The sequence below is a fragment of the Gavialis gangeticus genome, unplaced genomic scaffold (genome assembly GCF_001723915.1).
Source record: "Gavialis gangeticus isolate Ggan-Ray unplaced genomic scaffold, GavGan_comp1, whole genome shotgun sequence".
NCBI classification, from domain to species: Eukaryota; Metazoa; Chordata; order Crocodylia; family Gavialidae; genus Gavialis; species Gavialis gangeticus.
The window spans coordinates 163,472,977-163,483,975 of record NW_017728992.1 but is presented as its reverse complement, the minus strand read 5'-3'; the positions used below and the strand labels follow the sequence as shown (position 1 = coordinate 163,483,975).

Below are 10,999 nucleotides of genomic sequence, written 5' to 3'. Positions count from 1 at the left end.
CCCTTTCTTCACTTCAGGGACGTTGATCATCTTTGCTTCCCCCAACCTCAAGCAAGCTTACCAGCTGGATGCTGCTCTCCAGGTTGCCAGGCTGGCTGCATGCATGCTGTGGCTGTGCGCATCCATGTGGCGTTTATCTGCAACGTTATCAGCCGCACCAGCCAAGAAAGCCGATTGCCAATAATGTCAATTTTCCTTTTATCATTGCTGATATGATATGGAGTGATATATTGATACACCTCTAGTAGGGACCTCAGTTTTCATAGTCTGAAACTAGTCTCCTCAGATGTAGAGGGGGTTGATGTTGTTGTAGTAATCCTTTTGATGACTTTTTGTTCTTAGGCATCATTTTTCTTTCCTTGCTTCCTGTTTGAAAACCTGCTTTCTCTTTTTTTCCTTTTCCATGATCCCACACACCTAAACATCCTGAGAAGTGTTAACTCACCCTTCTGTTAAGGGGGCCTGTCTGCAGTTTGATTGTGGGTACATAGCTGTTCTTTATGATAACTACCCATTGCTCTCCTGCACTGCCCTGTATGTGTCAGCTAGGAAAGTTTTGAGAGCAAGACTGGAGGAATGCCCCTTCATTTTAAGTGGCCAAAAAAGTGAGAGATGGGAGCATAGATCCTGCTCCTAGATACCATAGCAATAGGTGGCCATATATAAAAACAACTAAAAGTAGTTTTGAGCCTGATTCCTATACGATTGCTGTCTTGACATCATGTAATATTTGTATCAGTTTTTAATACATTGTGGTGAGTCATTTTCATAACGAAACTTCATTGCCTACTGATGTAATGTCCTGGCAGTTGAGTAATGCAGTGTTCATCTTGTGCTCTGATACTTAATTTGACTGAAGAACCAGACAACCATTTACAGTTCACTTTTGCTGTTATATTGAATTCAAATCATTATAGATGATGTTACAGAACAAACATGCTGCTTAAGTAAACTTTGGATATATGAGAGGATATTTTTCATACAGTAGCTTCTTTTCTTTTCCCCCCCCTTCTTAGGTTAAGGGAAGTTTCAGAGAAGCTGAACAAATACAATTTAAACAGGTAAGACACACTGGACATTGCTATAAAACCATCCAGAAAAAGAAATGTATTTTTTCTGGCAGTGACGAGGAGCCAGTATATTGCACTGTAGGTATGAATTTTTAATACTAACATTAACTTTCTCAGAAATGAACCTACCTGTGTTTTCCTCGCTTTGAGGCAGGAAGTGCTAGCTGCTGTTATTAAGTACCCACTTCATAAAATGACTTGAATTTGAAGTAGAGGTCCCATTGTTTATTGTTGACTGAAATAAAGTAATATTCCTCTATCACCATCTTAGGTTTTGTTCTGCAGTTTCTGTATTTACTAACTGAAAATACATCATAGTTGCTTCAACTAATGTACATTTTTAGTCACTCTTGAATATTTTATATCAGTAACCATCATTGCACATTGCTCCTTCCATATGCCACTTGTTTTTTAATTTATTTTTTCAAATTTTAAAAGTTTAAAAAATGTTATACATGCTCACTTTTTGTTTTCAGCCATCCCCCTTTGAATGTATTGGAACAGGCTACTATTAAACAGTGTGTGGTGGGACCAAATCATGCTGCATTTCTTCTTGAGGTAAATTACTCAACAATCTGTTCAGATAACTTTTTTAACTGTGTGTTTCAAACTTGTTAACATTGATTGATGAACATTCTTCAACTAAAGACCTGACTTTTCTCTAATTTTGTCTTTCATTTCAATTTTGGACACTTGACTTTCTTGTTTTAAATGTAGGATGGTAGAGTCTGCAGGATTGGTTTTTCAGTTCAGCCAGACAGACTGGAATTGGGTAAACCTGATAATAATGATGGGTAAGATTTTTTTTTTTTTTTCATTTTCTATTAAGCATATATTTTAACTGGATAAACCTGGGTTTTTAAAATAGGTTTGTCTCTGAACTCCATCTTCAAAATTGAAAAAAAGACTCCTAGTGAAAGAGTAGGGATTGTTTTAGCTGTTCTTGGTGCTTGTGGTAATGTAGTCAAACAGTTCAATTTATTCTTGTGTTGAAAGAAATTATGATAAAAACAATGTGGAATCTCCTTAACTTAACCAAATGAACATCCTGAAAGGAACTGGCTTAAATGCTTAAGCCCCATATTGCATCCACTCTGACAGTGGTCCCAAGTGGAAGGGCTTAACTTTCTAGATCTTCATAATCTTCAGCCCAGGTAAGTCCTTGTTGATAGGACTACTATCAAAATAGCTCATTTCTGGGCTTAAAACAGTTCTGTGTTTAATATAAAAATTGCAAGCTGTTGGCTTAGGTTTACAGGCACTTGACAGTTACAATCTATACATAGACTTAACATTTAGTGCAGAGGCTACCTCAGACAGTAATTAGAGTAATACATATTTGCAATTATGCAGTTAAAATTGCTGACATGAATAAGATTTGTTAGGTGTGCTTTCCATTTTTCAGCATACATCTTACTATCTTGCAGTTAGATTAGTTTGGAATATTCCCCAAGGGTGTTGCTTAAGCTGGTATGTTACCAGTCTAAGTCCCTGAGAATTTAGACCTGGGATTCCAGGTTTTGTTCTTAACCCATTTGGGATTGTTTTGTGACTGATTTACCATCTTTTACTTTCAGTTCAAAGTTGAGCAGTGGCTCAGGGGCAGGAAGGACATCCAGGCCAGGCAGGACTAGTGACTCCCCATGGTTTCTGTCTGGTTCTGAAACTCTGGGCAGACTGGCAGGCAACACCCTTGGGTAAGTTTTGATAGGACTGAGGCTGCAATCTGTTTGTACCATATTTGAGTAGGTGTGCATACACATATATAAATTGTATACAATATGTTTGAAAAACGTATAAATGCAGCAATTTGTTTAGCTAGGGCACAACAAAAAGTATTGGTTGATTAAAGCAATGGATTTACAAGCAACCAACCGGAGCCTAGGATTTGAAGATATTTTGTGTTCAAAACTTAACCATTTCAAAGCATAAAAACAAAACATACATGTTTCAGCTGTTTGTCCTTTTAAAAAAATTTCAAATTTTGACAAGTACCTTTCTAGAGGGACACTGTCAATTTAAACACCACTCATCCACTGGAAAACCAAGGCTTCTAGTATTGAAGTTTAATTTTAAAAGGAAAGAGATTACAGGGTTGTATGTTTGGTAGCTTTCTGTGCGTAGTCAGTTTTATTGGTTTATTTCATATAATCCATTGGTAGGTTTTCTGTTAGTCTGATTCTTTTCTTTTATGCAATAAAAAGAAAGAAACATTTAAATTATAGGAAATTGTGTCTGCAAATTCATGGAAATTGGAAAGAGGACTTGGAGGGGTATTACATAAAATGAGTTATAATTTTGGGGGCTGAGGTGGCACAAGTGCAAAGTTGACAGCCCAGAAGCTGCAAGTTTGAGGCCATAGCAGAAGTGCTTACGGCGCAGCCCTGTCGCATTCTAGCAAATCTGCAAATATTGCTAAGTACCTTGTCATGAGGACATGAAAAAGGAAAGGAAGTTCTAATTCTTTTATAGTTGAACACATTTCAAATTGATGGTGTCCCTTTAACACAAGTTAGATGCATATATCCATGTGCATTAGTCATCATTGTTTAATTGCAATGGTCTCTGCATTGCATACTTCAATAAGGCATATTGAACAGTGCTACATGTTTTTATTGACTATATCAGTGAAGATTATGAAATTCTGTGCTGTTTGAGTGTGGAAATTTGCAGCAAGACTGAACAGAGAAGAGGCATTGGCTTTTATCCAAAGTGTCAAAGTGGTATTTGTCCCTTATGCTGAAGAAAAAACTAATTTGTAGGTAATGTTATATGTGATAGTGACAGATTTACATTGCTGTAATTTTTTTTTCTGGGGTTGGTTTTAAACCAATCTGGGCAAGCATGTAAAAACTTAGTATTGAAACAATTTCCTTCATGTTTAAGGCATGCAGGTTCTTGCTCAGATCACAGGAGATCTGGACTTTGTTTTTATATTGTATTTTATTATGCACAGTCAGTGTGCTTGATGCTGTAAGAATTAGAGAAACCTGATGCTGTAAGGCAGTAATCGGAAATGTTTTTGGGCCTAGTGCCAAAAACCCCCACAACCTTTACTTGGAAGATGTTGCTGTGCCAGGGGTAGACAGCGGGGGAGCCGTGAGGGGTCCAATCCTTTTTGTGGCAGCACAGCCCTGGCCACATTCCTGCTGTGCGCCCCTAGGCATGTGTGTAGCCACTGGCAGCTATGGAGCCGGGCTGGGGCTCTGGACCTCAGTGCAGCTGTCTGTAGCCTGCCCACCACCTGCTGTGAGCAGCCTGGGCTCTGTGGTGATGGCAGCTTCTGCTGCTTCTCTCCCTCTTAGACCATCCCCTTACTGCGTTGGCCAGGGCTGGCTGGAGTGGGTGTCCATGGCTCCCCATCAGCCTCTTGCTGACCCGCAGCCCTGTCCAGCTGCACAACACGTCTGCTGCTCTCACCACTTGTTCTGGGCGGTCAGCTCTGAGCACACAGCTCCCCTCCATGAGCCAGTGAGGAGGTGGGAGGTTCATTTATCTCAGGTGAGGGGGGTGGGGGGGTCAATAACCTGTCCCAGGACTGGGTAGGTTGGGATCTGTCTATTTCGGGTCAGCTGAAGATGACTATTAGCCCCTGCCCATCCTCCCTCATCCCTATCTTCCCTCTGCCAGCCAGAGGCTCTTGGAAAATCAGAGGTAACTGATTTAAAAAGGAATCAGCAAATGATTAATTTGCTGTGAGAGTAGGAAAGAGAGCCCATGGCTCCTTAAGAGGGAAGCGCAGCACAGCACTGGAGAGATTCTGGGCTTCTGTGTCTCCAGTAGTTGCTCTCAGGACAAGCTGCTGAAGACTCAGGAAAGGCTGTTGGCAGGCTGGGGTTGTGCTGCCTCGGGCCCCTTTCCCACCATGTGCTCTGAGGTACACGTGCAGCTGCCATTGGTCCCAGAGCTTGGCTGGGGCTCCGGACTCTGCTGCCTGCCACAGAGCCCATGCTACTCTGAGCAGGGCTTGCAGCCTCCCTGCCACCTGTTGCAAGCAGCCTGGAGCCCAGGCTGGCTGTGGCTTTCCAAGCAAAATGGCCTTATGTGCCATGCTCTGGCACGTGTGCCAGGGGTTGCTGACCCCTGCTGTAAGGCTCTTCAAATGGTTTCCTATCTGACTTCAGAACTGAAAAATCAAAGTATACCAAACTAGTATAGTGAGAGTAAATGGTTGCTGCTGTGGTTGAAAGGGCTTAGTTATAGTTTGGTTTTCAAAACTTCTGATCCTGGAGCATCCAAATCAGAAATCCTGTTGCTGTCCCTGTTCCTTCCAAATCCATACCATCCTCATGGCAAACTAATTTACATGGAATATTAGTATATTTTGAGAATTACTGTATTTGTGTTTCAGTAGCAATGGGAGAAGCAGCTTGACAATTTGGACAGTATTTGCCTTTTTTTTAAATTCAAGCTAGTCTCTTTATCTTGGTGTAAAGGAATGCATGCATTTTAGGTTGGAAAACCATTTTGTTTATATAGAATTGTATAGGAAAACTAGAAAAGGTGAATTGCATAAGGGTGGCTTTTATGTCATGATTTGTTTGAAGTTCATGGTGTTTCACAAAAAACATTTCTAAAGCAGTAAGGACTGTTGCTTAGGTATTGCAGGGAAAATGAATATGGCTCATACAAGGAAAGAACATTTTAAATCACTTGTTGGTACACTGGATGACATGCACAAAGAACATTGAGACTCAGCGATTGGAACCTTCCCCAAGTTTGATATGACTGTGGAACTTATTTGGCTTAATATGTAGCCAGTATAGAATTTTTGTTTCCCCAAGTGTATTTGGTACTATTTAATATTGAAATAAGATTTATTTAAAACAGCTGAATTCACTGCAGGTAGAAAAAATATATCTAAAGGACAATATGAGCACTAAAATACATGATTATAAACTAGCTCTGAATAAATTTAGGATGAAACAGTATGATTCCTAACCAGTAGAGCAGTCTGGTTCTGGAACTGTCTTTCCATTAGATTAGTGGGGGCAAAACACCCAAGTGGTTTTAATCTGGAGCTCAGTAAATTTCTGAAAGGGATTATATGGTATGGTGCATGGATTTGATGTCCCAGGAGGTCCCTTCCAGTGTTTTTCTTGTAAGAAAAAAAAATTACTTAAACCTTTTAGTAATGCCAACAGTTCACACTTTCATCCATAACTGACAATTTTATATGCTTTGGTAATAAATGAGTATAAACTTGTGAAATCTCGAGGCATACAGCTTTTTATTTTTTTTAAAAACCTACATCCTTCTTGCCAACAAAGGTAACAGTGCAAATGAACTGAGTACTCTTCTGTATAGAAAAGAGTTGTGGACTGTGATCTTCAGTAGCTTGTGTCCAGTGTGACATCCTTGCCAATAGGCTGGTATTCTAATTCAAAATTTTAAAGTTTTATGTTGTCAGGGGGTTTCTTTTGTCTGTTTTGAACACTTCCTTTCCAGGACAAGAACTCTGGTTTCCCAGGCTTAAGAACAGATCTGGGTGAGCAGTATAATGAAGCCATTATTTTGCTGCCCATTATCTCTTCTATGTGGTCCTTGGGCAGGAGTATGAAAATCTAAATCCAAAACATTTCCCTGTGGCAGGGCCCTGACCCAGGCAACTGCGCAAGTGGTTATGTAATTGTATTGGGTAGTTGCAAAAAAGGTCCAAGCAAAAAGAGAAGCAAGTTAGAAATCACCTTGTGCCATAAAGGAGATTTAATTGCATGTTTGTTTAATTAGCTTTCATGGCTACAGATGTTAATGGTCTTAAGTTTACTCAGTCCTTTTTCAAAAGGTTACATGTTGCTGTTACTACTTCAGACAGCATAAGCGTTTTTTTAACAACCAGAAGTTTGCTCTGAAATTTGCATTTTTCTTCTTGAAAAGAAGTTAAGGCTCTGGTTGAGTTTGACCTTGTTTAAGTGCCACTGTTAAATTGTCATTGATGCTATATCTGATATTAAAGCCTGCATCAGGTAATGTGACAGCTTCTGTGTCAGACAGAAAAGCTCAGAGCCTGCTCTTATTGGAGAATACACTACAGAGTTTGATTTCTGGGAGACTTGGAGTACCTGGGTTTATTTCAGGATAGACCCATCTGAAATAAAATAATTTATCTTTAAGGTGTTAAAATGGGCTGCTTGCAGATGTTTAAAAAAAACCAAAACACTGAAGCAACAACATGTTACTTTGAATTGGCTCCGCAGCATCTGTATAGATCGGGCACTTCAGCAGGGCTTTTTGGCTGATTCAATCGGCTATTAGATAAAAGCACCAAAAAGCCCCACTAAACAACCTAATTTTATATAGATATTGGGTGAGCCAGGTCCAACTAATGTGCTGCCTCTTTCAGGTGTGTGCTGGGCTTTGTGAGGGAGCGTGCTCAGTTTTTGTTGTTCCTTTTTTTTTTTAACATCTGCAAGTAGCCATTAAGGCAGGTGGGATGGTGGATTAAGTTTGGGAGACCTGGTTCTGTTCCTCTCTTCATGCCAACTCATTGGGTATATCACTTTATATTGGTTACCCCCTAAAACGGGGATGCTTACCCTATCATATAAAATTATATATACTGCCAAGAAAAAGCTTAGATGGGGTATAACGCAGCAGTTCTCATGCCTTCTTGAGTTGGGACACCCTTCCCCAGCTTTTGGATTTGACAGCATCCACTGTTGTGCTGCCTCCTTGTACCTCAGTAGTTCTCAACAGGGTGCCATCTCTGCCAGGATGGGCAAGTAAAACTTCCCCTTGTGCCTGGTGTATGGCCAGACCAGGAAGGGCTGCAGCATGTGCATGCTCTCCTGCCTTATTAGGGTTCTGTAATAAGCTTGAAGCAGTCAGGAGAGGTTTCTTGTGTTGCATCCTTTCCCAGTCTGACTCTGCACAGTGACACTATCCTCTACTCCTTTGTTTCTGGTAGGAGTGTTTGTTGGGGTGGGGGGTGATGACACATACTGGAAAGGGGCTGCAGAACAAGCTGGCTCTTTTGCCTGCTTTAGGCTTATTAGAGAACCCTACTGTGGCAGGAGAGCTTGTACATGCTGCAGCACTTCCTGGCTTGGCTGTGAACCAGGATCATGGAGCACATTTTTACCTTGCTGTCCTGGTGGTGGCAGTGCCTGCACTGTGACACCTCAATATGTTCTGTTTGAAATACACATTCATATGTGTGGTGGCCTACAAAGAACTACTGGCTGAATACGCCAACCTCTTCTCAGCCAGTGTATTTTCTTAGTAAGAATTCACTTGCAGTAATAGATGATCTTTTTTAATCTGTTGGTATTAGTATTACTTTTAGAAACACCAAGAGCTATAACTAGAAAAGTGAATCAGAAAGTAAAACTTCCTATCCCAGAATTCTGCTTTAAATTTACTATGCAGTCCAACCTTCTGAATTGGGTAGTATTACCGCTTTATTATTGGAGGCTACTGCTTTAGAGAAGTCATCTGAGGATTCAAGGTGACAAGCTTCTCTGTCACACAGGGAGAGTTAAACTTCTTTCCCCTTCCCCAACACACACAACAACAAAAAACCAAAAACCTCAGCCTCAGTTGTGCTTGGTAGAGAAAGATACTTGTGGAATGTTTCTTATCCAAGTAATTTATTCAAGAAATTTTAAAATAGCACCTTAAATACTTACATGCTTTTAAAAAATTCTTTTGAATCACTTAGAAGCCGTTGGAGTTCAGGGGTTGGTGGAAGTGGAGGAGGATCCTCTGGTAGATCATCAGCTGGGGCACGAGATTCCCGAAGGCAGACCCGAGTTATTCGCACAGGACGTGATAGAGGATCTGGACTGCTGGGTAGTCAACCGCAACCAGTGATTCCAGCATCGGTCATTCCAGAGGAACTCATTTCACAGGTATGTCAGGTGTGGAACATCCTTGTCGCCTAATGCCAGGTTTCTGAGACCTAGAACTGCAGCTAGTGAAAGCCATTTTAGCATTGTCAGGAGAATGTACCGTTGGCTTCTCCATAACACTTAGAAAACTGGTCCCATCTAGTTGAATTACTTTTTGGTTTTTCTATCATGATGAAACGAATTAAATGAATAAGAGACTTTTGGAATCAGGAGATTTTGTGGGGGGCTGTGGGAGTTGAAGACACATGCCAGGACTGGAGAGATGGAAATGATGAATGCACATGTAAGTAGTATTGTGGAGCTGGACTGCAGATATGAGATGTAGCAAGAGGAAATTTAGCTTCCATGGCAAACTTTTCTTGATATAAAAGTCTCATTAAAGATTTGAAGAAGGTTGCTCCATTTCACCAGCAGACAAACTTTTTTTTATATTTATTTAAAAGAAATGATGTATCTGTGTTATGCCAAGATTCCAGTTAATTGTCAGTAGAATCATAGGGCTGGAAGGAACCTCATGAGGTCTAGTTGAGCCCCTTGCTCAAGGCAGGATCATAGGTTTCATAGACATTAGGGCTGGAAGGGATCTTGGAAGATCAAGTCCAGCCCCCTGCCCCAGGGGCAGGAAGTCAGCTGGGATTAAAAGAATCCCAGCAAGATAGACATCCAAATGTTTCTTAAAGGAGTCCAGAGTAGGTGCTTGCACCACCTCTGGAGGGGCAGTCTGTTCCAGGACTTGGGGGCTCAGACAAGAAAGAAGTTCTTCCTTATGTCCACCCTGAAATGGTCTTGGAGGAGTTTGTGACCGTTGGACCTTGTCATCCCTTGAGGCGTTCTGGTGAAGGGATGTTCCCCCAGATCCTGATGTTATACCCCTTATATACTTATAGGCAGCTACCAGGTCCCCCCTGAGCCTGTGCTTTTCCAGGCTGAAGAGTCCCATGGCGCTCAGCCTCTTGTCATAGAGCCTGTTCTGCCCTCTGCTCATGTATGTGGCTCTCCTGTGGACTCTCAAGCTTTTCCATGTCCTTTTTAAATTGTGGAGCCCAGAATTGGACACAGTACTCCAGCTGCTGCCTCACCAAGGCCAAGTACAGTGGGAGGATGACATTCTGGGATTTGCTTGAGGCTTACATCCATAGATGCTTCAGAGTTTTGCTCGCTTTACCAGCTGCGACATTACATTGGTGGCTCATCTTGTGGTCAGTCATGATCCCCAGTTCATCTTGTGGTCAGTCATTATCCCCAAGTCCCTTTCGGCTGTGGTGCTAGCAAGTGTAGCACTGCCGAGCCTATAAGCATGCTGTGGGTTTTTTTTCCCCAAGGTGGAGTACCTTGTATTTTTTGGTGTTGAACACCATCAGGTTTTTGTCCACCCATTTTCTGAGCCTGTCCAGGTTGGCCTGGATCACCAGCCTATCCTTGGGTGTGGACGCTTTACCTCAAAGTTTGGTGTCATCAGCAAACTTGGCCAGTTTGCTTCTGATACCAATGTCTACATCATTAATAAAGAAGTTAAAGAGTATAGGCCCAAGGCTGGAGCCTTGGGGGACCCCACTGGTCATGGTGCATAAGTTGACCACAAGTGACAGGGGTGACTTTTGTGTGTGGCCTTGGCAGATCAGGGAAGGGGACAGGCAGCACAGTAGCAGATGGGGCTAGGAACAGAAAGCAGAGCAGTAGGTCAGGCAGCTAGCACTGGGTGGGAAGCAGAAAGCAGTGCAGGAGATCTCATGGGACAAGGATTGGAATGGCACTTTGGGAGGGTGCAGGGCTAGTTTGTGGCACTCCTGACAAAATGGTTGGCTCCCACTGTTAGCTGATCCATTTTAAGCCATAGTACAGGCTGGGCAGGCTGTGTTTAACAGAAATAGCCAATGCATTCAGTCATAGACCCTCCATAGGGTTTACTTTAGACGGGACTAGTAATTAGGTGGTCAGTTTTAAAACTGATTGAAATGTACCTTCAAAAACATTCCATAGTAGTGTGGACGAACAGTTTTCCAAGGGGGATTAGCGCATGGATCAAATGCTCTCAATTGAAAGTGTCCCGATTTTTTTTTTTTTTTTTTTTTTTTTTTT

The 10,999-nt window shown here is 41.6% G+C and overlaps 1 protein-coding gene across 9 annotated transcripts in view; it reads left to right on the top strand.

Moving 5' to 3' along the window:
- The window catches only part of UBR5 (ubiquitin protein ligase E3 component n-recognin 5), a 175,212-nt gene that overhangs the window by 19,949 nt on the left and 144,264 nt on the right, over window positions 1-10,999 (top strand). For 8 of the 9 annotated variants that reach the window (XM_019528038.1, XM_019528037.1, XM_019528035.1 and 5 more), the window contains exons 2-6: window positions 1,017-1,061; window positions 1,547-1,628; window positions 1,788-1,864; window positions 2,648-2,767; window positions 8,731-8,920. In XM_019528038.1, the coding sequence (XP_019383583.1) occupies window positions 1,017-1,061; window positions 1,547-1,628; window positions 1,788-1,864; window positions 2,648-2,767; window positions 8,731-8,920 (514 nt within the window). The remainder of the gene's footprint in view (window positions 1-1,016; window positions 1,062-1,546; window positions 1,629-1,787; window positions 1,865-2,647; window positions 2,768-8,730; window positions 8,921-10,999) is intronic. The other variant, XM_019528036.1, reaches the window with a different exon arrangement.